Source organism: Natrix helvetica (genome assembly GCF_964273705.1).
Source record: "Natrix helvetica genome assembly, chromosome: 3".
In the NCBI taxonomy this organism is placed as follows: Eukaryota; Metazoa; Chordata; class Lepidosauria; order Squamata; family Natricidae; genus Natrix; species Natrix helvetica.
This window is the reverse complement of record NC_138549.1, coordinates 123,136,796-123,160,155: the sequence shown is the minus strand read 5'-3', so window position 1 is coordinate 123,160,155 and position 23,360 is coordinate 123,136,796. Positions and strand designations below refer to the sequence as shown.

The window sequence follows — 23,360 nt, the reverse complement described above, 5'->3', positions numbered from 1 at the left end:
TGACTACTAGCTTCTCAATCTAGGCATTCACACTACACTTCACATGTTCACACCTACCTCTTCTATTCCTTAACTTAAAATCTTTTGGTTCACCCGTCTGCATCCCTAACCCTTGTCATAGATTGGCAAAAGCAAAATTATCTCCACCACAGTTGGTACTTTTTTACTCCAGGTGGCCTCTTTTTCAATCTATTCTTAGCCTGCCTGGTCCAGTGGCAAACTGATTGGTGTTCCTGGTCCTTGAATCAGAACCTAGAACTGTTCTTGATCCCTCTTGCTCTGCTATCTGCTCTTGTTTATTACTGGCTGTTTGGTAGCCTAGCCTTTCAACCACCTGATCACTTACTTTTCCCATGGCATTTGCCCAGGCTGAGGCTACAAAGATGGGGAAGAAATGTCTGGTGTCGTCTTCCTCCAATCATTTTTCTACCTGAATGGTGAGCACCAATAGCCATACGTTTCTGTGCCATAATGGTTTAGCAATTAACCTTCTTATTTCTGTCATCTTCTCACTTATATTTTTCTTCCTAGTTCCACCAATCCTCATCTTCTCATCTTTCTATCTTATCTATACTGATTCTGTTCAATCTATTCCACTATCTTTTTCTCCTCTAAAATTTTGTGATTCCACCAACTAAACAGACTGTCCTTCAGCAGTTCCAAATTTTTGACAGCAGTAACATTCTAGTTGCTACTTTTTCTTAAGTCTATTATTAGACAACTGTGGTCATCTTCAGTGGCCAATCAATAGTTTCCAGCTCAATTCTGTGTTATTTTGAGATTAGAGAGCCTGTTACATGGATTGAATAACACAAATGGTTACTATTTATTTTTTGAGTGTTCAACATTTCCCCTTTATTCACCACTCATCCTTCTGGTGTCTCTGGGATCTAGGATGTTCAATGGCTTTTAAACTGCCATTTTTCAAGTTCATTGGAACCATGATCTATCAAGCCATTGTTTAGTGCAATTTATGAGTTCAGGCAATTCTCTGCTTCATGCAATATATTAAATGTAATTATTTTGTGCGGTTTTGCTGTAAATTATGTGAAATCAGTCTTTATGGCTTATATATCATGGTCTATAGCTTAACATACTCTTTGAATATAGCCAATTGTGATTTATTCCATAGGTCATAAACAAATCCAATCAATGTTCTAAGGTATATACCAAGTTCTCCTACAACACACTAGTGATTGCGTGAGGTGCAATAAGGAAATGTTTATACTATCTTTTCAGTTCTGGTCAAGCAGAGAAAACTGAATATTTACCACTAGTGAAACATCTTGTTTTGTTTCTTGCAAAACAGAGGGCTTTCATAAATCAGTTTTAAATGAATTAGAGATGTAATTATATGAGAATAACAATAGACTTGAAAGTGTGAGTGCCTGCAACAGTTGTGTGTACAGATGCCTGGTGCATGGGAAAAAAAAATTCAGAAATCAAACCAGTAGCGTCTCCAGGGATCCTGAATGGGAACCGAAGGCTTGTATACCTTATCTCCTGGCTTCAATTTCCTGATCTATATTATACTGTATAATTGAAATTGTGGGAAATGCCTCAAGTAATTGCATTTCTCATAGGACTCCTGTCTGTTTATTTTATTTTTGCCTATTAAAGAGGTCTAAACAATAAAAATACAGAGTTTTTTTTTAAAAAAAAGAGGTGCATGTGATACTGGCGGAAGGCTGCTAGAAATCTGGAAGCGATCGTCAAGAAGAATCTCAGTGAACCACATGGGAAAGCAATCACACCACAGAGCTAAGCAGAGAAATCTGGACATGTCCAAACATATCCCAACTGGTCTCATTAGAGACCAGTGAAATTTGTGTGAAATAGATAACTAATGTTAAATGAAGGCAACTCTCAGTTTTAACATTAGGAACTAGTGCTGTGGGCAGCATGGATGAAATCACAGCATGCTCTCTGATGAAGATAGCACAAAAAATTAGGCGCAGGGCAGCTTTCTTCTCAGTGTATTATATCAACAGCCAAGATACTTTCTTCTGTTTCAAACAGATTTCGCACATCATTTCACCTTTCATTATGGTCGTCTTTGTAATAGATATTTCTTCAACAAAGTAAGTGTAAATTACCACAGAGTTACCATTATTCACAGATGGGAAAAAATCTTAATGCAATAAATGAAGCTCTAAGAGTGCAAAAATCATGAGCAGATATGAATAATTAGCATGAGGAGAGCATCCTTTTGTTCACAGTTTGGGGACTGTCCGGTATAGGAAATGGAGAGAGTAAGATAGGATCTGGCATTTACAGAAGCAATGTCCATAACCACATCCCACTGAAGAGATTATTTACCTGGTGATGTATGATCTGGTGGTCTACGATTTGCTTTACATATCCTGACATTCCATGCTTTATTGAACAAACTACAGTTACATGGATTCACACAGAATGCTGTGTCACAGATAAACAAACAATACAATACAATACAATATAATAGTAGAGTTGGAAGGGACCTTGAAGGTCTTCTAGTCCAACCCCCTGCCTAGGCAGGAAACTCTATACCATTTCAGACAGATGGCTATCCAACATCTTCTTATAGAGTTCCAGTGTTGGGGCATTCACAACTTCTGGAGGCAAGCTGTTCCACTGATTAATTGTTCTAACTGTCAGGAAGTTTCTCCTCAGTTCTAAGTTGCTTCTCTCCTTGATTAGTTTCCACCCATTGCTTCTTGTTCTACCCTCAGGTGCCTTGGAGAATAGTTTGACTCCCTCTTCTTTGTGGCAACCCCTGAGATATTGGAACACTGCTATCATGTCTCCCCTAGTCCTTCTTTCTCTTAAGATAGACATACCTAGTTCCTGCAACCGTTCTTCATATGTTTTAGTCTCCAGTCCCCTAATCATCTTTGTTGCTCTTCTCTGCACTCTTTCTAGAGTCTCCACATCTTTTTTACATCGTGGCGACCAGAACTGAATGCAGTATTCCATGTGTGGCCTTACCAAGGCATTATAAAGTGGTATTAACACTTCATGTGATCTTGATTCTATCCCTCTGTTGATGCAGCCTAGGACTGTGTTGGCTTTTTTGGCAGCTGCTGCACACTGCTGGCTCATATTTAAATGGTTGTCCACTAGGACTCCAAGATCCCTTTCACAGTTACTACTACTGAGCAAGGTATCACCTATACTGTACCTGTGCATTCCATTTTTGTTGCCTAAATGTAGAACCTTACTCTTTTCACCATTGAATTTCATTTTATTAGATAGTGCCCAATGTTCAAGTTTGTCAAGATCATAAACAAGATTATGATTCAGGGGAAACTCAAATTAACGTTTTTTATGGGGAACCGACACAATTTAAGGCAAACCATCTGTAACCCTGGCAACATACTATGATAATTCTCTATCCCAACATATGTTCAATATCGCACAACTCTGGATACTTAAGCTCCTACTGTCTTCTAGGTCACATAAATCAATCATTCCAATCTGGTATCCTTCAGTTGTATTTAAATATGTTTATTTATTTCTTGGATTTCTAAACCGCCCCCTCTCCCAAAAAGGGACTTTCCAGAATTCGGCATGAATTTAACTTCTGTGAATTGTAATCCCAATATACAGTAGATTAACTCTGGTTTAACTGAAAGACAAGATTGTATTGGAAGATTGAAATTACTCAACAGTTTACCAGCTAAATCTTGTAAGGGCAGAGATCTTGAGCTTCAAATATTTTGTGATGGATTGATCATAGGGCAATTGAATTAATTTTTGCTAGCTAAAATGAATGACATAATTATTGATGGTGAAATCAGTTCTACTTTTCAGGAAGACTGTTTTTTAAATCTTCATATAATATTGTTTTTGTTTTTTCTGAAAAAGAACGCTTGTTTAACTTACTGCAAAGTTTCATATTTAATTAAAGATTCAGTACAGTATAGGATAGTATAAAAGGGCCAGTTAAACCTTTTAACTGTATAAAGTATAAAAGAATAATTATTATTCACGTAGTACAGTGGTGGGTTTCAAAATTTTTTGGAACCTCTTCTGTAGGTGTGGCCTGCTTTGTGGGAGTGGCTTGCTGCCCATGTGACTGGGTGGGAGTGGCTTGCCGCCCATGTGACCAGGTGGGAGTGTCCTGAAGCCCTTTCCTCGCGAAAGCTGCGAGCTGGCATAAGCTAGGCTGCCATCCCCCCCTTTGGGCCACGTAGCATACGCCACCTCACAGCTTTCGCAAGGCAAGGCCTGAAGGCCTTTTAAATGGGTGTTAGAGGCAGGCGGGTCGACTCCAGCCTGCTCACTGATTGGCTGGAGTTCAGCCAATCAGTGAGTCGCGGGCTGGGCTAGTTTAGTGTGGATGGGCGGGGGAGCGAGCGAGCTGCGATGGAATGGGCAGGTGAGCGAGCAACAGCCCGGGGCAGGCATTCCGGAACTTACTTCCGGATCCATCGGTGGAACCCCTTCTAACTAGTTCGGTAGATTTGACGAACCGGTTCTACCGAACCAGTGCGAACTGGTAGGAACCCACCTCTGACGTAGTACCACTCATGTGTGTAGTGTTATACAAAATACAGGTTTGACAGGCTCCTCCCCCAGGGATCTTTCAGTCTAAAAATAGATAATATGGAAACAATAGAAGGGCAGAGAAATAGAACTAGAAGTAAACAAGAGAAGAATATATTCTCATTCCAGATACACTTATCTTGGCTCGTTTATATTAGAATCATGAAAAACACATAATTATTATTGACTGCGTTGTCCTCTGAATTGTCAATTCATTTGTAGAAATAGATACATTAGGTGAGAAATTGCAGTTTGAGGTTAAAGACACAAGGTGCTAAAGAAGACAAAAGTTTTTAATTTGAATTGAGTTGACTTTGTGGAAGCTACATGGATTGCTTTTTGAGGAATTGTTGCTTTATGTAGATTGTTGTTTGCTTCCAATATATAGGCATGCAATAAAGAAAATCCTAACAAAAACATTAAATTTCTCACATTCAAAGACAATCAAGGCTGTCACATTTCCTGAAAATTCCCACAATACCCAACAATAACCTTCTTGAGGATTAATCAGATTAAGGAAGAACTACCAGACCAGACTGCGAATATCTGAATGACCATTAGACTATAGCAGGGGTGTCCAAACTTGGGAACTTTAAGACTTGTGGACTTCAACTCCCAGAATTCCCCAGCCAACCATGCTGGCTGGGGAATTCTGGGAGTTGAAGTCCACAAGTCTTAAAGTTCCCAAGTTTGGACACCCCTGGACTATAGCAAAGAGAGCTTTCTATATCACTATGAGCCATGGTGGTACAGTGGTTAAAGTGCAGTACTGCAGGCTACTTCTGCTGACTGCCAGCCACCTGCAATTTGGCAGATCGAATCTCACCAGGCTCAAGGTTGACTCAGACTTCCATCCTTTTGAGGTGGGTAAAATGAGGACCCAAATTGTTGGGGGCCATGTGCTGACTCTATAAACCGCTTAGAGAGGGCTGTAAAGCACTGTAAAGCGATATATAGGTCTAAATGCTATTGCTACTATACTGCATCTAGTTTACTGCAGCCCAGATTACTTTGGAGTCTAGACATATGGAATTTCAGCTGACCAAAGGTAATGCTATGCATAAGCTATATTGCTCTCATTCAGTTGACATGAATAAAAAGGGATTTGGTACTGCTTGAAATAAGCAAAGCCTTTTATGATTGGGCAATGACCTCTCAACACATGGCAACAATAAGAGTGTGACAATATGCTCTAACATCTTTGTTCTAGGTCATAAGAACAAAACCCCAAATCTGGCTGGCTGCTAGCTGTCTTACAGATAACAACAGTTCTTTTATATTCAGATTGAGTTCCCAGCAGGGAGGAAAAAGAAGAGGGAATACACAGATATTCTTCCCTTATGAACTCTTTTGTAACCCAGTCAATAATTGGTTAGTGAACACCAGAGACCAATGAATAATAATAAAAAAGCAATTGCTGTTTTCACCTATAAACTGAATGGGGTGGGTACGGAAATGAAATGTATGGCTTAAATTATGGTTATAGAAGTCTTAACTTTATAATCAGTGCTGGAGCCAATCCAATATAGTCAAATGAAAGGTCTATGCTGGAGAAACTCAAAGTTAGCAGAAGAACTAATACCCACAAAAAGGGAGGGGAGAATTCAAAGTATCTCAGTGAGATTAAACCTGCTTAGTAAACTTGACATGTGTCCTTCTGCCTTTTGTGGTGGGGAATGAAAACCAAAACGAAAGAGAAATCGATAGGAAGTGGTTGGAAACCTGAATGGTAGCATTTTTTTTTTTGCCAATTTCACTTGTGGAGCTAAAGCCTACTTTTTGTCCTGTTGGGCAAATTATGATCTCAGGACTGCCTATTGTCCCTGAATTTCTTCTCTGAAGGCTCTGAAGCAGAAGTGTCTACAGTCAAACATGTCAAGACAACTGCCACAACAATGCAATTGAAGCTCTGCCTATTTTTTTTATGTGCATCACAATTTCCATCTTCATACATTTTGACTGTACCCTGTGGACATCCCTGCCTCAGAGCTTCCTCCGATCTCTATTGCTGAAAAATAAGAGCCTTATTCTTACTATTTTAAGGCAGGGAACATCTTAAGAGTATAATGGAGCTCCCACAAGAAGTGTTACCAAGTTGAATGATCTAAGTCCCATACACTTATGCCTCAAAAAAACAAAACAAAACACCGCACACTTTGCCTGTGGCCTCAGTCTCACTCACTCCTAACAGTGCTTAGCCAACATCCAGTCAAAGGTTGCCTGCCCCTCTTGTAAGGGAGAGAAATACTGATACAGGGTCCTTCTGTGTTCTCTCTCTGCTCTTCCAAGAACTATTTCACTCACTTTTAATCTGGAGCAGAGTTTCTCAGACCATTAATTTTTTATTTTAAATCTTTACATCTATAACCACCTGACAATTATTTCTTTGGCTGGCAGTCTCAGAGCATATTCAGACACAGATGCTTACATACCTTGCTCTAATTCACATATTTACAAACTGGGAGACTAATCCAATATTAGCATAACAGAACCCCCTTCAGACATTTCTGAGAAACTCCTAAAGCCAACCTGCTTTCTTAAAAGAAGAAAGCATGCAGAAGTGAGTTCTGGGTTCAGGTTTGTCACTCACTCTGTTCTCTTGGACTAGTCCCTGGCTACATTCACATGACCCACTGAATCACCCAATTGCAAACAGCCTGTCTGGTTAGCTTATGTTTTGATGTGCTATGCAAAACTAATAACTTTCCAGCAGTTAGACTGAGGCTGTGGTGGATGCCCTCACACATAATGGCTTCCACATGTGCATGGTCAGTCCCAAAATAGGTATGCACTAGAAAGCAAACTATCTTTTCTCAATGTTTTTCACCTTGCCAGTGAGACCTTTGCGAAGTTGAAAGGTGTTTTTGCAAATAAGCATAATGCTATGCTTATGGTATTTAGATCCAATCTAGATCTAAGGAGAAATTTCTTGATAGTGAGAACAATTAATCAATGGAATAGCTTGCCTTCAGAAGTTGTGGGTGCTCCATCACTGGAGATTTTAAAGAAAAGATTAGATAGCCTTTTGTCTGGAATTGTATAGGATCACCTGCGTAGGATCACCTGCTTGAGCAGGAGGTTGGACTAGAAGACCTCTAAGATCCCTTCCAACTCTGTTACTCTGTATTGTTCTTTGTGGCATATTTGGCTCTATAGATTTAAATTTAACAAGTTTTTTTTAAAAGCCAAGTAGATCAGGAAGCGTGATCCAAGGAAGCTCCATCCCAGGGAGCTGATTAAGGCAAATAGAGCCACTATTTCTCAAGCTAAACTATCAAGTAAAGTTCACGTGATAATAAACCAAAATTGGCAGAATGATTTCTAAGCACTATTTTGTGTTCTTCGGAGAAGTATCTATTAAAAGGGAGTGCCTGCCAATTCCACGCTTATCATAGTGACAGGTTCCTTTAAGATCCTCTCTCCCCTTGCATTTATGCCTTCTTCCTTTTTGCCCTGTGCAATACGGAGAGAGGAGGGTGATGGGAAGGAAAAGTGGCAAGGTTTAGGAATCATTGCTGTAATGATAAAAGCTGCAGAGAAAATGCAGGGCACGTAGACGAAATATGAGCAACATTGATCTGGTTCTTATCATATGGCCTAGTTTTCAGTGTAGCATAAATTCCACATTTTGGAACACTCTGTTGTTAGCTCACGGCTATCAATGGAACAAGGCATGTGATCCCATTTTAAAAAGAAAACAGCTTCTGCTATTGTTCCACTTATAGGAGTTTCCCACTGTTTTGGCAGCATTTGAAAACATATGGAGAAGAGGTGCTGTTTTTTGTTTTTTTAAATTCACATTGAGCTGCTAACTCCAGCCACCAGCCACAACTGTTTCTGGCACGAAATTAATGCCTTCCCAGGCCCTCTACTCTATTTTTTTTGTAAACATAATTTCTCTGCTCTGTTTAGCTGAGTGAGAGAGACTGGGTACAACAAGGGAATCTTTCACATGTCGCCCTTTGCCAGGGGGAGGTCTTACACCAGCCGAAGTGGAGAGGTTGGTCACCAAACTGGGTCTGAGCTAACGAAAAAAACAAACAAACAAAAAAGCCAGTGACTGGCATGAACAAGAATGACATACAGGATCTTTGCTAATTCTGTTTTCCTAACAAAACTTAAAATGTCTCCAAAAAAACATAATGGGAAGGAATGGGATGTAGTGAAATAAAAAGGAAACGATGGGAAGAAGATGTTGCATCAGTTGAATAGCTGGTAAATATGCAGGCTTCTTTATTCCAGAAATAAAGGTAGCAATCAGCTTTGAATCAAATCTAGTTCTTTTTCAATTGCGAAGGGTGAATGAAAGCACAACACAATAAATACAGCTTGTGTGCAATAATTGTGACCACAATATAGTACTGTACTATATAGTATTCTTCTTCTTTTCAAAATTATAGATGACAGGCTAACAATTTGCAAGTAGATTCAGTAGTTTAGCAGCTTGAAATTTGTTGGGTCTGTTTCGCTAGGGGTGGAAAACTACCATAACATTGTTTTATACTAAGGAGGTGTATTTATGTGTTAGTTTTAGTTATTTTTTAATACACTTTTTTGTTAATGTATTTCTTTGTTGTATTTTTTATTAAAAATATTTTGGTGTTTTATATTTTAATCTTTTTTGAATAAAATATTTTTTTTGAAAAAGTCCTTTTCCTTTGAAAATATGTTTATTAGTTCAGAAATAATAAATATAGCCAGGATGCAGTCTCTTCAGTCTTTCATGCCCAAACATGTTCTTTGCTAAAATTTGAAATCAGCTTGTTCAGTGAATGCTGGAAGAGGATATTTACTGTTTGTATGTACAAGTGAATTTTCAAAGCTACTGACTGTTTACTTCACTTTTGTATTATATTGAAATACTATGAGTTCATGGAGCCTGTATCTTTTAAACCCGCACTGATTTTCTATGAGACTGGTAAATTTTGCTGCTACTCCCTCTTCCCATGCAGATTCAAACCCCCAAGAGATTTTACGCTGTCCCAACTGTAATTAGTTTTTGAAGATCATAATATAGTAGACATTTATTACTATATTCAAATAGAGGAACAATGAGTCTCTAAACGTTGCTGAGTGACAACTCTCAACAACCTGAACTATCATTGCCAGAGATAAACAATATTGGCAACTGACATTCAGCAATACTCAGAGGACAACAACTTCCCCATATTTGTAGGGGAAACAACACATATTAATTTTTATTCATGTATTCAATTTCTATGCCCGCTGAACTCAACCAAGTGACTCTGCTATTTGTGGAGTCTGGATTTTCTACATGAAGAAAATATTCCAGAGTTATATTTTTTTCTCCTATATAGTTGCAATGAAGTCTTGTCTTTTCTAAAAAAAATTGGCCAGAGACAAGGTATTTAAAATATTGCCATATAACAGATATATGATGTTGATCCAGATTATTGGGTTTTAATTCTCTCTCGCAGACAGCCTTCGATTATGTTTATTTATTTAATTTATATGCCATCCATCTTACTATCAAGTGAGTCTGTGTGGCATTTAACTTAATTTAATTAATTTAATATTTAATATTGGTTTAATGGCTATTATGGGAACTGAAATGCAATACATTTGGAGGCCACCAGCGAATGGGGAAGGCTTATTCTGATCCTTCATTTAGAGCCCTGATGGCATAGTGGTGGTGCTTTGGTTACGGGGTGGGTTCCTGCCAGTTCTAACCTCTTCTATAGAAGAGGTTCCACAAATCTACCGTGTTTAGAACTGGTTCCAGCTTCCTCCTCCCGCCCAACTGCACCACGCTTGCTCCGCCCGCTGCTCACTGATTGGCTGGCTCACTAATTGCCCCGCCTGCCTCTAAGAGTCCTATCTAAACCTTAAAGTCTTAAAGCTGTCAAGTCTGAACACCCCTGGGTTTTTTTTTCTAAAGGGTTAGGGGTGCAAGGGTCTTGTAACTTGACAGCTTTAAGACTTGCATGCTTCAAATGCCAGAGTTTCTGAGCCAACATTTTGGTTGCTAAGCAAGAGTGTTGTTAAGTGAGTTTCACCACATTTTACCAGTTGGCCACTCCCACCCAGTCACATGGCTGCCAAGCCACTCCCACTCGGTCACATGGCTGTCAAGCCACACCCACCCAGTCACATGGCCAGCAAGCCACTCCCACAAAGTAGGCCACACCTACAGAAGAGGTTCTAAAAATTTTGAAACCCACCACTGATTGGTTACCATGTAATATTGCGGTCTGACTCTGCTCAATGCCAGAAGTTCAGTCAGGAGTGGTATACACTTACCTTCTTTACTGTTTCACAAATGTGAGCATGCGCACATGTGCAGATCCTTCCGCACATGCACTTTTGGTGGAAAAAGGGCCTAAATGGGATGCCATAGAGCTGGGCATGGGTGGGCAGAGCCATCCACAATTTCGTCTACCGGTTCAGGTGATCTGGTCCAAACCGGTAGAATACCACCTCTGAGTTCAATCCTGACAAGGGTCAAGGTTGACTCAGCCTTCCATACTTCCGACATAAAAAATGAAGTAAAATGAGGAGCCAGATTGTTGGGGGCAATATGCAGACTCTATAAACTGCTTAGAGAGGGATATAAAGCACTATGAAGCGACATACAAGTCTAAGTGCTATTGCTATTCATTTACGTATTTATTTGTAAAATTTATATGGCTAACTCACAGGTGACTCACTTACAGGAAATAAAAACACAATATAAAAGAAATAAAAATAAGAAATAATAAAAATAAAATAACCCTTCAGCCCGCTATCCCGGTGACAACACACACTCATTCCAGCCATTTAATGGACTCTTCCCGCTCTGGCTTCCCCAGGTCCATTGGCGGAACCATGTCTCAGAGACTTCAGGAAAGAGTGTGTCAGGGTCTAATTTCCAGGGGAATGATGTTCCAGGGGGAGGGAGCACCACAGAAAAGGCCCTTCTTCTGTGTCTCCGTAGGGAATGGGACCCACAATATTCCTTGCCTCCTCACTCTAGTGGGTTGGGTCCCAAACCGTGAAGGGCTTTAAAGGTGACAACCAGCACCTTAAATTGCACCTGGAAGAAAATTGGCAAGCAATGTAGCTCCCGCAGAAGAGGTGACACAGGTACACACCGAGGTCTGTATTTACAGGTACAGTAAAGAGCTGAAGTTAATCCTCAGGCAAATAAAACATGAGAATAAGGATCATAAATTTGTGATTATTTTGTCAAAATAGTATTTTAATTTAAACAAATGTGAATACTTTAGGCTCCATATTTTGCTTTAAATGGCTCTGTTCACATACCAAGGCCTTATCAGACAACACCACTTCCTAGGATCTGAGCTTAAAGAGACCCTCCCCCCCCCAAAAAAAAATGAATGAATGAAAAAAAACCAGGTTCAGGTAATTTTGATTTTCCTGATACAGATTGTGAATGTAAGTAATATATTTTTCAGTGCACAGACTCATAACGATCAGTTCAGAGGAATATATTGGAAACCATAATAGTTTATTAAATATCCTTGCAGAAACTGAGTACACTATAAAAAGACATCAGGCTGTTGACTTCAGATGATCGGAAGAAGGCCACAAATTTGTCTTTATTTCCGTATTAGAGGGAAGGGAAAGATACTAGTGCAGGGATGTCCAATCTTGACAACTTTAAAACTTCTGGACTTCCAACTCCCAGAATGCTCCGGCCAGCTTAAATACATACATAAATACAATTTTAGTACTTAAATATTAAATACATTTTAAACAATTTTGACACATTAATATATATACAAAATGATGACAATTAGCATCACCTTTATTAATAACGAATAACAAATTTGTTTGCAAAATCAACAGATATTCTGAAATTTTGTGACGCGCTGTGGATTGTGAAGCCGTAAAATGCAGCTTCTTTGGTTTATTCCTAAATCCAGCACTGCCTTCAGGACTAAGCTATCCTCACTGTCTGTTGTGCCCTGCATTTTGAGGAGGGTAAGTTTTTGAATGGGGATTTCTTTTCTGAATGTGGCATTATATCTAGCAGAAATTTGTCAGGCTTGGTTAGGTGGCTCAATGGCTAAAACGATGAACTTATGGATCAGACAGGTCAGTGGTTTGACTCCCTAGTACAGGTCTCCTGTGTGAGCAGGGGATTAGACTAGATCAGTGATGGTCCTCTGGAGGAAATGGCCCATTTCCTGACTTCTGATGGGCCTAGTAGTTCCGTTTTTGGCCCTCCCCAGGCTCCAGAGGCTTTCTAGGAGCCGGGGGAAGGCAAAAACGGCCTTCCCCATCCACAAGGCCCAGAAAGGGCCCATTTTCCGACTTCCGGGTTGCCCGTTGGGCCATTTTTCTTCTTCCGGAGGGTGAAAAACAGTCCAATGCGCAAACTGGAAGTTTGGGAACGGGCTTCCGGGTTGCCCCTTGGGCCTTTTTCTCCCTACAGAGGCTTCAGGCGGCTTCCCTTAAGTCTCTGGAGGGCGAAAAACAGTCGAAAATCAGCTGGTCAGGATGCACATGTGCACTGGAGCTGACAGGGCAACGCCCCACGTGCCCTCAGAAATGGCTCCATGTGCTGCCTGTGGCATGTGTGCCATAGGTTCGCCATCACTGGACTAGATGACCTCCAAGGTCCCTTCCAACTCTATACAATAATAATACAATAGTAGAGTTGGAAGGGACCTTGGAGGTCTTCTAGTCCAACCCCCTGCCTAGACAGGAAACCCTATACCGTTTCAGACAAATAGCTATCCAACATCTTCTTAAAGACTTCCAGTGTTGGGGCATTCACAACTTCTGGAGGCAAGCTGTTCCACTGATTAATTGTTCTCACTGTCAGGAAATTTCTCCTCAGTTCTAAGTTGCTTCTCTCCTTGATTAGTTTCCACCCATTGCTTCTTGTTCTACCCTCAGGTGCTTTGGAAAATAGTTTGACTCCCTCTTCTTTGTGGCAACCTCTGAGATATTGGAATAATGCTATCATGTCTCCCCTAGTCCTTCTTTCTCTTAAGCTAAACATACCCAGTTCCTGCAACCGTTCTTCATATGTTTTAGTCTCCAGTCCCCTAATCATCTTTGTTGCTCTTCTCTGCACTCTTTCTGTTACTGTTTACTGTCTTCCCTGCGGGGATATCGGTAATAATAATCAGTCTGCTTGTATTTCTATCTGTTCTTTTTACACATGAAGATCGTCCGAATCAAACCGCACTTTTGGATGATACTCACTGGGAATTGTACCGCAGTCCAATAGAAGAGGAAGCCGCGGGACTGTATAAGGCTATTCTATTTATTCATCCATGAAAAAAAATGGTCATAATTTCCTCTCTCAGGCTGTTTGAATCAGCTGTGAATATTGTTAATACGGAACAGAAAACCTAAAAAGGCCCATCGAATCGCGGCTGCTTGAATTTAAATTTAGTCGAGGCTGTACTTTTTGGAGAGAGAGAGACTCTTAAATTAACCCCGGGCGAGTTAATTAAGCTACCTCTCACGTCTCGGTGTGGACGCGTCCGATTCCTTCCCAGGGTCAGTGCGTGAGAGCGCGAACGATCCGAAGCAAGCTGCCTCACTAGCAAAGGCGGACCTTCGGAAATTCCTAGGAGGGAGAGAAGCAGCAAAACCCCGCCTCTTCGCGAGGCGGGCTTCTGCAGGCTTTATGTAGTCTTGCAGGAGCGGTGGAGCTCAGAATTGCGGACCAGAGGGCGCTTTTCCTTGTGCGGCTGAGAGAGGTGAGCGTTGCGTCTAACCTACATCCCCCCCCCCCGTCTGTTTGTAGGGAGGGTGCTGGACTATGATGGCATCAGTGCTGTATGGGTGTGTTGTTCGGATGCGTTTATGAATATATGGTCCCGTTTTATAGGAATATCAGAGTTCTATTTATCTTCCTACCTGGACTGGGAGAGCTGTTTTGGCAATTCCAGACGCGCGCAGGTACTGTCAGGTTGCGTTTGTGTGTGTGTGTGTGCTTCGGGGCTGGGATCATGTTCCTTTCTTTTGGAATTTGCTATCCCCCCCTTTTTTTTTTTCTGGATTAAGAGGCTCTCGATGGAGCATCACGGCCTCTTACGATGGGCTAATTAACCAATTCCCTGTATACAGTTTGTGACTATGAAGTGGAAGGTTGTCTGGCGAGGAAAAGGAAAGATCAGCGGACCGATGGAACCTGAACTGAGTAGCCGTAGTGATTCCCTGCCTTCCCCGCCCTTTGGATCCCGGTTTTAGCAGATTCTGCATTCCCCTAGAGACGTCCTCGCCCTTCCACCTGTTCTTCCCACCTCTTCTCGCTGCTCATTAGGTGGATGGTGGGGTTGTTTTTCTCGCTTTCCCTCCTTGCTCCCAAGAGGGAGATAACTCGCCAAATGAGATTTAGACTCGTTTTTGGAAGTGAGAGCGTCAGCTGGGACGCTTCTTTCTCCAAGTTCTTCAAATCTCTTCGATGAGCGAACTTTGAATTGCGGTCGATTTGCCCGCCTATTCCCCAAAGTCTAGTTTTTAAGACCGAGGTACGGAAGACAGAGACGGGTTGCGATGTTCGTGCCTTTGAGTACAATTTATTCGTTCTCTCTCTCTTTTTTTTAAACACCAAAATTAAACGTCGCAGCAAAAGGAGAAGTAGCATGTTTGGGCTGATAATCGGAGAGACATTCTTGGGGGGGGGGGGAGAGAAAAAATCGAAAAAAAGAAAAGAAAAGAAAGCAGGACAGGAAGATTTCCGTCAGGAGGACTTTTCTTTCCCGGAGGCGAAGCTAATTTGTGCGCTCTTCCTAGAACCGGGTGCGTGCGTGTCTAATAGGGTAGTGGTGATGCCCACGGCCAGAGCCGACTCCTTGCAAGAGGAACTATAGGAGCCTTTTCCAGCCTCACCAAAAGGGGTGCTCTTGGGTCAGCAGCTGCGCTATACTTTTTGCCTAGGAAAGGATCTTGTCAGGGCATGCCCTGGCGTGGAGGAGGCGGCTGCGGCTTGAGAGAGGGTGGGGAAGTCAGGCGGCGGCCGCCGGGAGTGATTCAGTGACAGTCACTCTCTGGGGCTGATGTAAGAGAGTAGGCCCAGCCCTGCCAGTTTGGGGACCTTTGGAAACGCCTTCGTTTCGATTAGGGAAGATATGCCACCTTCCTGGCGAAAGAGGCGTCTTTCGGGCGTCCTTCCCCTAAGGTCTCCCTCGGCTTCTGTGAGCAGAAATAGCCCGTGTCACTGGGAGGGCTGGGCCATTAGACGCACGAGTTCTTCCGATACTCCGCCCAGCCCCGCCGATGTTCTTGTCTCGGTTGGGAACTCCTTGTTCCCAAACGGAGTTTTATTTTTGTTCTTGCTCTGTTTAGAGAATTCGGGCCGGCTACGCTGCTGCCCCACCCCCCCCGCCACTTTTTTTTTAAGAGTGGCGCGCAAACTCGGGCACGCGCTGGAGGCGGTGGCAGGAAAGCGGCTAGACGGAGGCTGGTTTTGTTTACTGGTCCGAGTTATGAACTTCCAGCAGCTGTGGAATTCTCGTCCATCCTCCCCCCCTCCCCTATTAACAAGGGGGAGGGGGAGAGAAATGGATAGGGAGTGAGGTAGAGACCGTAAAGCTGGTTGAAGGAAGAAGCACCTAGACCAGAGCTTTTTTATGGAGGCTAAATCCCAAAGATGCCACTTGGCGGGCGTGGGTTGAGCCTGGAGTTTTCTCATTCCTTTGCACAAAGGCGGTTGGGTAGGGTGAAGTCAAGAACGCACCTCCAAAGAGCTCCAACCCTAAAGCCCCTAAAGCGAATGGGGGCCAATATTGTGTGGGAAGGCAAAAAAAAAAAAAAAAGAGGCGGAGCCGTAGTAAATTCGGCGCACGTTTCCCATTTCCTGGCAGCGAAGCCTGTCCGCCTGTGTGGCAAGTGCGATTTCGCAACTTCCAACCCGGCACGTGACGCGGCTGCTGTGGTACCAGATGACGTAACCCAACCCAACACTCCCCCCCCATCCCGCCCGGGCGAGCTTCGTGAGCGTCTCGCACATCTCTTCGGCTCCTCCCGGGGTGATAAGGAAGTCCCCCCTGTTTGGCTTTGCGCCGGGGGTCGAGTGGGAGAAAAGAGAGAAAGAGAGAGAGAAAAACGTCCGATCAGACGGACGGTTTCCAGCGTTGAAATAAAGCGGGCAATTGCGCGACCCAAACTTTTTTTTTTTTTGCAGCCGTGAGACGGGTCGCTGAACTGCTGGAAGGGCGAGGGGGAGGGGGGCTGTCGGCGAGAGAGGGAGGATAGCTACTGTTTCAACAATGGTGACCTAAATTTTGATTGGCTGGCGCTGGCAGAGAGCAACTACGGTAAATTCAAGTTCGCAGGGTAAGCGGAGGCTAAATTTGTGCTGCGATTTCAGATGGTTACGTCTTCTTCTGTACTTCCTTCCCTCAGCAGGCGTTGTTATCTACGGAGATCCGTCTCTCCTGATAACAAGAGGTGCCAAATAATTTTATGACAACTCACAGCAGCCAAAGTTAAGGAGAGTATGGGAGTTGTTGTAGACCAGAGGTCTTCAAACTTGGCAACTTTAAGACTTTTGTGGACTTCAACTGTCTTAAAGTTGTCAAGTTTGGGGACCCCTGTTGTAGACCAACATTTCTGGAAAACGATGGGGAAGTTAGTGGTAACGATCCCAGAGCAATCGGTTTTGATAGGTTACTGAGCAAGCTGGACTACTAGCCAAGTGAAACATTAGTTTTGGCAGTTGTGTGACAGGCAGCAAGGCTGGATTCATGGTGTAAGTTGTAATGCGGTTTCCTTCTTCGTGGTTTAGCATTTAGGAGGATTCCACCATTATGGTTTGTAACCACGGTTAGTGGCTTGAGGTGTTCTATTCTATGTTGGGAACCAAGACATTGTAGTGGAACCACTTGAGAAAATTCATAGTGAATTTTGATGTGAGAACAAATCCAAAAAACAATTGCATAACATACTTAGTTATTGCTTACTGAATCAGTAAATAGATAAGTTCAAGGGACACACTATGCTATAACCCATTGTGGTTGGGGATATGAAGCCACAAATAAGTCTCTTTTCTCAAGTCAGATGCACTAATGCACTACAGAGCACCTATTAGTATACCAGTGTCCACAAAGTGTATTAGTATACAAGTGTCCCCAATGGAACTCAGTTACTTAGATTTAACCAAGATTACTTTTTTTTAATTAATTGTACATTTTGGGGGAATGTGGATGACATAAGATACTTAATATAATATACTTAAAATATAGTATAATATAGTATAATAAAATACTTAAAAACTTATTGCTTAAATTCATTGATAACTGAACTAGTATATGTGTGTATTCAACTGCTTTATTACATTTATATTTTGTCATATTTGGTCAAGTGGAAGGCAACAAAGATCTGAATAACACTTAAAACAATGATATATTTTGAGAAATGAACACTTAAAATATATTTCACTAAAGTTGGTTTGGAAACCAGAAATGTGTAGTCTTGAGAAACTTTGCCTGCTGGTAGAAGGTCATAAAAAATAGAGCTAGCTTGGTCTCTTTTTGGTGCAGAGTTCTAGTGATTAGGCGTTTTGGAGCGTTAGGAGAAGCCATCTAAAATCTTTTCCAAGGTTGTTTTGGTCATATGTTGAAAGTATACAGTATACAATATGGTATATTTTAATGATACCTCCCTCCAAATATTGATCTACAAGTATTTGTGATCTGGGATCCATTTGGTGCTATGTGGATTGCCTTAACTCAGTTGAGATGCAAGCACTGTTGTCAGACAGATGTTGTTGTTACAGTTGGTTGTGCCTTTGAAGCATGTCAAAAGTCCACTAGCTTGTTGTCTGTTTGCATGCTAGGCCAATGTTTCTCAACTTCAACAATTTTAAAATGTGTGGGCTTCCACTTTCAGAATTCCACAGCCATACATGCCTGCCATTTCATTGGAAACTGGTTCCCAATGAAAGAACAAGAATAAAGAAACGCAATCCAGAGTTAGTATTTGTGGGGTAAATAGCTGAGAACTACAAATATCTGGTAAGTGTCCTGTTTTCGTGACTTGAAGTGGTGAATTAAAAACTCATGAAGCTGTGGCCTGTCCTTGGCAGTTACGAACCTGCCTGGACTTGTTCTGATGTGACTAATGCTCTGATGTCTGATGTCATCTGGCATAGCTGCGTGTAATGGGCATGTGAAGGCTGCTACTATTTTTAATCTCTTTGGCTCTTCTTTAGCAACATCAGTATGCTGGGCAATGCAGATGTGAAAACTGTTTGGGGAAGTACTGACCAAATAAAACAGAGACATGGGCATTGCAATTCAATTGTGTATTTGATCCAGAGCTTCTGCATGGAAAGATGCATATATATTCAAATAAAAGTGGCTTGCCAAAGAATGAGTTTATACACTAGTCAGAAATTATGCTTGGAGGCTCTCTAGTAGTCTGCTCTTCATTAATGGGATTCATAACTGAAAAATGGCATTAATGCAGGATGGCCTTATTGGATGGATACATAATATAAGCCTTAGCTACTTGCCTTGTGATGATCCTTTGTAATGAAGGAGAGGTAATGAACAGACACCAAACTGTAGCTCTTTATTGGTTAAATATATCAAATACATTGAAGTAGTTAATGCAAACTCCATTAGAGCCGTGGTTGCACAGTGGTTAGAATGCAGCACTGCAGGCTACTTCTGCTGACTGCCGGCTGCACATCAGTTCAGCAGTTCGATCCTGACCGGCTCAAGGTTAACTCGGTTTTCCATCCTTCCGAGGTTGGTAAAATGAGCGCCCATATTGTTGGGGGCAATATGGTGACATTTGTAAACCACTTAGAGAGGGCTGTAAAACACTGTGAAGCAGTATATAAGTCTAGGTACTATTGCTAATACACACATATGTATGTATGTATGTATATGTGTTTATACACACACATACATGCACACACAGAGAGTTTGCTGTTGTTCTAATCTCTATTTTAACAGTACTTCAGAATATAAGTGGGTGAAATATTTGAGTCCTGTATGAAGTACATTTTGGAGTGAATAAATACCGAAAATAAGCAGAAATTCTGAAGTAAAACATTAGGCCTATCTGAATGGTGATGTGTAAACAGTAGATATTTGACAATGGAAATTTCCACTTTCATAGGCCATCTTAACATATACAATATCTGCACAGTGCAAAATGCTGTATCTTAAATGTAGGATTTTTTTTGCATTGTACCTGCCTTTGCTGGTGCCCAGTGGTAATGTTCCAGTAAGGAAAAGATTACATGAGACAACAAAGTTAACATTTGGGTTGTGTAAATCATTTAGTTCTCCAGGGATTAGAAGCATTTCATTACTTATAACTATTGGGCAACTCTTTTCTGTGTTCAAAACTGTTTAAACATTAGGAAGAACAATACTGGCATGTATAGGGCAAAGAGCATCTACTTGGAAGCTGGTAAAAGTTACTCCAAAGAAACTTTAATTCTTCAAATATTCCCTGACATGCTTCTTTCTCAGGGTGAACTCTTGGTAAAATATGTCCTGAGCATCTCATAAGTACAATTCTATGTGGTTCAGGTTTTTTTAGAGATATGGCTTGTATCCAGAATATGAAAGGGTCCCACTCATCCACACTTGCTTTCTAACTAAGGTTTCTAATGTCATTTTAATTTTAGTTCTGTCACACTTAGCTGGTGTCACTAGGTATAATGATGCCTAGATACATTATCTCTTTTGAAACATACTGAAGTTCTTTAATTAATTACTTTAAATCATGCTATTTTTGTCATATTCCAGTAATTTGAAGCAGAATGTTTAATGTTACCCTGATAGGTTTTTCAAGGAGATTTAGTTACTGTATTTTTTTTTTATATTGTTACTGGCTTGGAGGCAAAAAGTAACCTCTCCTTTTTTAAATATTCCCGATCTTTCTCCCAATAGGAAACATGCCTCTTTCTGAGAGTAAAATCCTTCAACCTTCCTGCAGCAGGAAACTATGCAAAAATCTCTTTGGACCGGTTGATCATGAACAGCTCCAGAAGGACTTTCAGTCCTTGATGAAGGTCCAGCTGGAAGAAGCCCAGCAAAAGTGGAACTTTGACTTTGAAACAGAAACCCCACTGGAAGGGAATTACAAATGGGAAAAGGTCTCTCATCTAAATATGCTGCCATCTCCAGATCTCTTGGAACACACAAAGGAGAACAGCTGTACAGGGGAAAAGAACCGGGGTCCTCCAGCACTCTTCAAGAGGCACACAAAGACAGAGAGACCAGTGCAGGTGGGCCTTGAAGCTTGTAAGGCTGATTCCCCCAGATGTTTGAAAAGAAAGCAGACAAGTATCAAAGGTAAGAATGGGGAGGTCTAGTTGTTCTTTGTGCTAACTTAAGGAGTTGTTAATAATCAAAACTGGAACTGAAATGAAATTTTATAAAACCCAAATCCCAATATAAATATATATATTTAAAAATCACAATTTGAGTTGAAAAGCTTAATACTGGATTTTAAATTGGGCATTTGTGTCTTGACTTTTAGAAGGTACTTAAATTCCACAGATGATGTTAAGAGCAGTGTGATATGTCAGTTTGTGTGTGTGAATTTAATCTTGAACAAATTTAGCATTCATTCATCATTGGGAACTCTGCATGTAAATTCATATTAATTTGTAGACATAGCAAATATGTGTATAAAGAAACTTTGTTGAAGCATTTTATGTATTTGGTTTAAAAATATGTAAGATTATAGATGGAGTATTCGTTCTGCCTAATCACATTTATCAGGCTGCCTGTCTCCTGTGACAATAGAAAAGGAAAAGGAAACAAAAACTGGCATTTGGTGATACAATTATTATTTCAAATGTATTTCCTGAGTGTGTGCCCTAAGCAAACACTACAATATTAAGGTTTACCAAAGCTATGACAGTTCTGGAGATGCAAGGCCTTGTTGGCTGATGTTTGCACTCAAATCTGTGAGCAGACTTATGGACATGGTTGAATCCCATCTGCGCACTTGGTCTTATCCCTTTTAGTAAAAAAGTTAATTTGTTTTTCTGCTCTTTTCTAGACTTTTATGGTTCAAAGCGACGAACTAGCCCATATAAGCCAAAGCCATGATAACAACACCGCAAGCAAAGTCCATCCATGTCGTCTGTTGGCTGAAGATTTTGACCTCTCTTTATTATTATTAGCTGGAATGATCTACCTGGGTATCACACCCAGTGAACTCATGCGGGATGGCTATTTTGAAGGACCAGCTAATCAGCATTACAGTTGCTTCTCTGAAGAGCCAGAAATCTCTTATTTTATGTAAACTGTTTTAGTGGACTAGTACAACACTTCAGAATGATTTTTTTAAAAAAAAATCATTGATAGCACTGGAGCCTTATGTGCAATGAAATATTGTAAAATCTTTAAATATGCTTGTTGAAGCAGGAGAGATCATATCTAAAGCAAGTGTGTAGGGGGCCAGTGTTGATGGATACAAGAAAGGGCCAACCTACGTTCTGCTAGCTGCAGAGGTCTGCTTTATGTGTCATTTCACTTGTCACCTTTTATGGGCCTCAGGAAAAGCTTGATATGATGACTCACTATATGCGGGTGCAGGTCTAGGAATCAATAGGATAGTATAGGACAATATCTTAGACGTTGATCTTCCTACATCTTTTTACTCTATTGTGTTTAAAGAAATATTGTGAGGGGGGAAAAGAATGGATTGGGCTGGTAAGGGATTTTCTTAATGAAAATGAAGACTCTATGGTTATGGTGGGAACAAGTGTGCATTAAACTGTAACACTGCTGTGAAGAGGGTAGGGTTGTAAATATGTAAATATTGTAGCCTTTATCAGTTATTTTTCTGGGTAATTTATATGTCCTTTTGTTATATAAGTGTACAGGAATACAATATAATTGTCTCCTAATAACACAAAAAACAGAAGATGCAACACATAATATTTGTGGGAGGTATAATCATAAAATCTAGCATACTTCACTACTGTATGACTTGCTTCTTCCATACAGTATATTCTGTACCACCTTAATTAGCTATTGAACCCTCTTTAATGCAGTTCATTCATTTTGTAGCACTGTAGTGATTAGTGAGGGAAAATAGTGTGTGCCAGCAAGGGTTGATGTAGTATAATCTTTCTATTGCCTTATATCACTGGTATAGCAACTTAGTGATATAAGCTGATATAAGGACTCAGCCCAGACCTGCTTTCTCTAATTCCTACAGCTGCCTGTGTTTTCCAAGTGACTTTAAATAAGAGGCATTGCCAAACTGGCAATTGTATCACTTAAATTAATATGCGATAATCTAATTTACAGATTACTTTTGCTTGGAATTTGAGGTTATTATGAATACTTGCTGCTGTACTTTCCTATCAAATAATCCTTGGTACAGTGTGCTATTCTAATCAAAAGTTCAGGCCTTATAATCAAAACTTTGGAACCCATTTTTAAGGGCAAATTTGCTTGCCTACGCAATGGCTTTATTGCTGTCTTGTAATAAATTAGGAACAAGGGTCCCTTGTCAGAATTTTATCACTATAGTGTAACATGTGGTGTTTGTAGGAAATTGCTTCTTTTATCAGGTCATCTGCAGCTTGCAAACACTCAGTTCTAACCATGAAAGAGAAGCTTGCTTGCTTGAGTTTGGAGATTCATGTTGGTTCATGCCATCTGCATAAGGGACAACTTATCAAAAAACAGCTTCAGGCACTTTTTATATAATAAATTTCCTTAGGGTCTTCTGAAGTTTTTGGTTAGAATTTCTCTAGACACTTTGACAGTTGCACTTTTACATTCAGGATAATGCTGGGATTCTTGAGCATTAATCCAGTTGTGAATATTATGCTGCTGAACTAAGTCTTGGAGTAAAATAAAGGCACTTCATAATGGAACAGCACTTTGTCTGGTGTGAATTTCTTGTATGAGTCATTTAGA

The 23,360-nt window shown here is 40.8% G+C and overlaps 1 protein-coding gene across 4 annotated transcripts; it reads left to right on the top strand.

Moving 5' to 3' along the window:
- Positions 1-14,153: 14,153 nt before the first annotated feature.
- Positions 14,154-23,317, top strand: CDKN1A (cyclin dependent kinase inhibitor 1A). 4 transcript variants are annotated; one of them, XM_081947801.1, is made up of 3 exons: positions 14,154-14,207; positions 20,364-20,768; positions 21,484-23,317. In XM_081947801.1, exons 2-3 carry the CDS (start codon positions 20,369-20,371, stop codon positions 21,531-21,533), a joined length of 450 nt encoding a protein of 149 aa, XP_081803927.1. In that variant the 5' UTR covers positions 14,154-14,207; positions 20,364-20,368; the 3' UTR covers positions 21,534-23,317. The 4 variants fall into 4 exon arrangements, with proteins under 4 accessions (XP_081803927.1, XP_081803926.1, XP_081803928.1 ...); XM_081947800.1 differs by lacking the exon at positions 14,154-14,207 and adding an exon at positions 14,307-14,409; XM_081947802.1 differs by lacking the exon at positions 14,154-14,207 and adding an exon at positions 15,975-16,788.
- The last annotated feature ends 43 nt before the right edge of the window (positions 23,318-23,360 follow it).

Coding starts and splice junctions, on each gene's coding strand:
- CDKN1A (XM_081947800.1), top strand. CDS start 14,322: ATGGTCCCGTTTTATAGGAATATCAGAGTTCTATTTATCTTCCTACCT. Junction 14,410..20,363: donor GCAATTCCAGACGCGCGCAG/GTACTGTCAGGT, acceptor TTCTCCCAATAG/GAAACATGCCTCTTTCTGAG. Junction 20,769..21,483: donor AAAGCAGACAAGTATCAAAG/GTAAGAATGGGG, acceptor GCTCTTTTCTAG/ACTTTTATGGTTCAAAGCGA.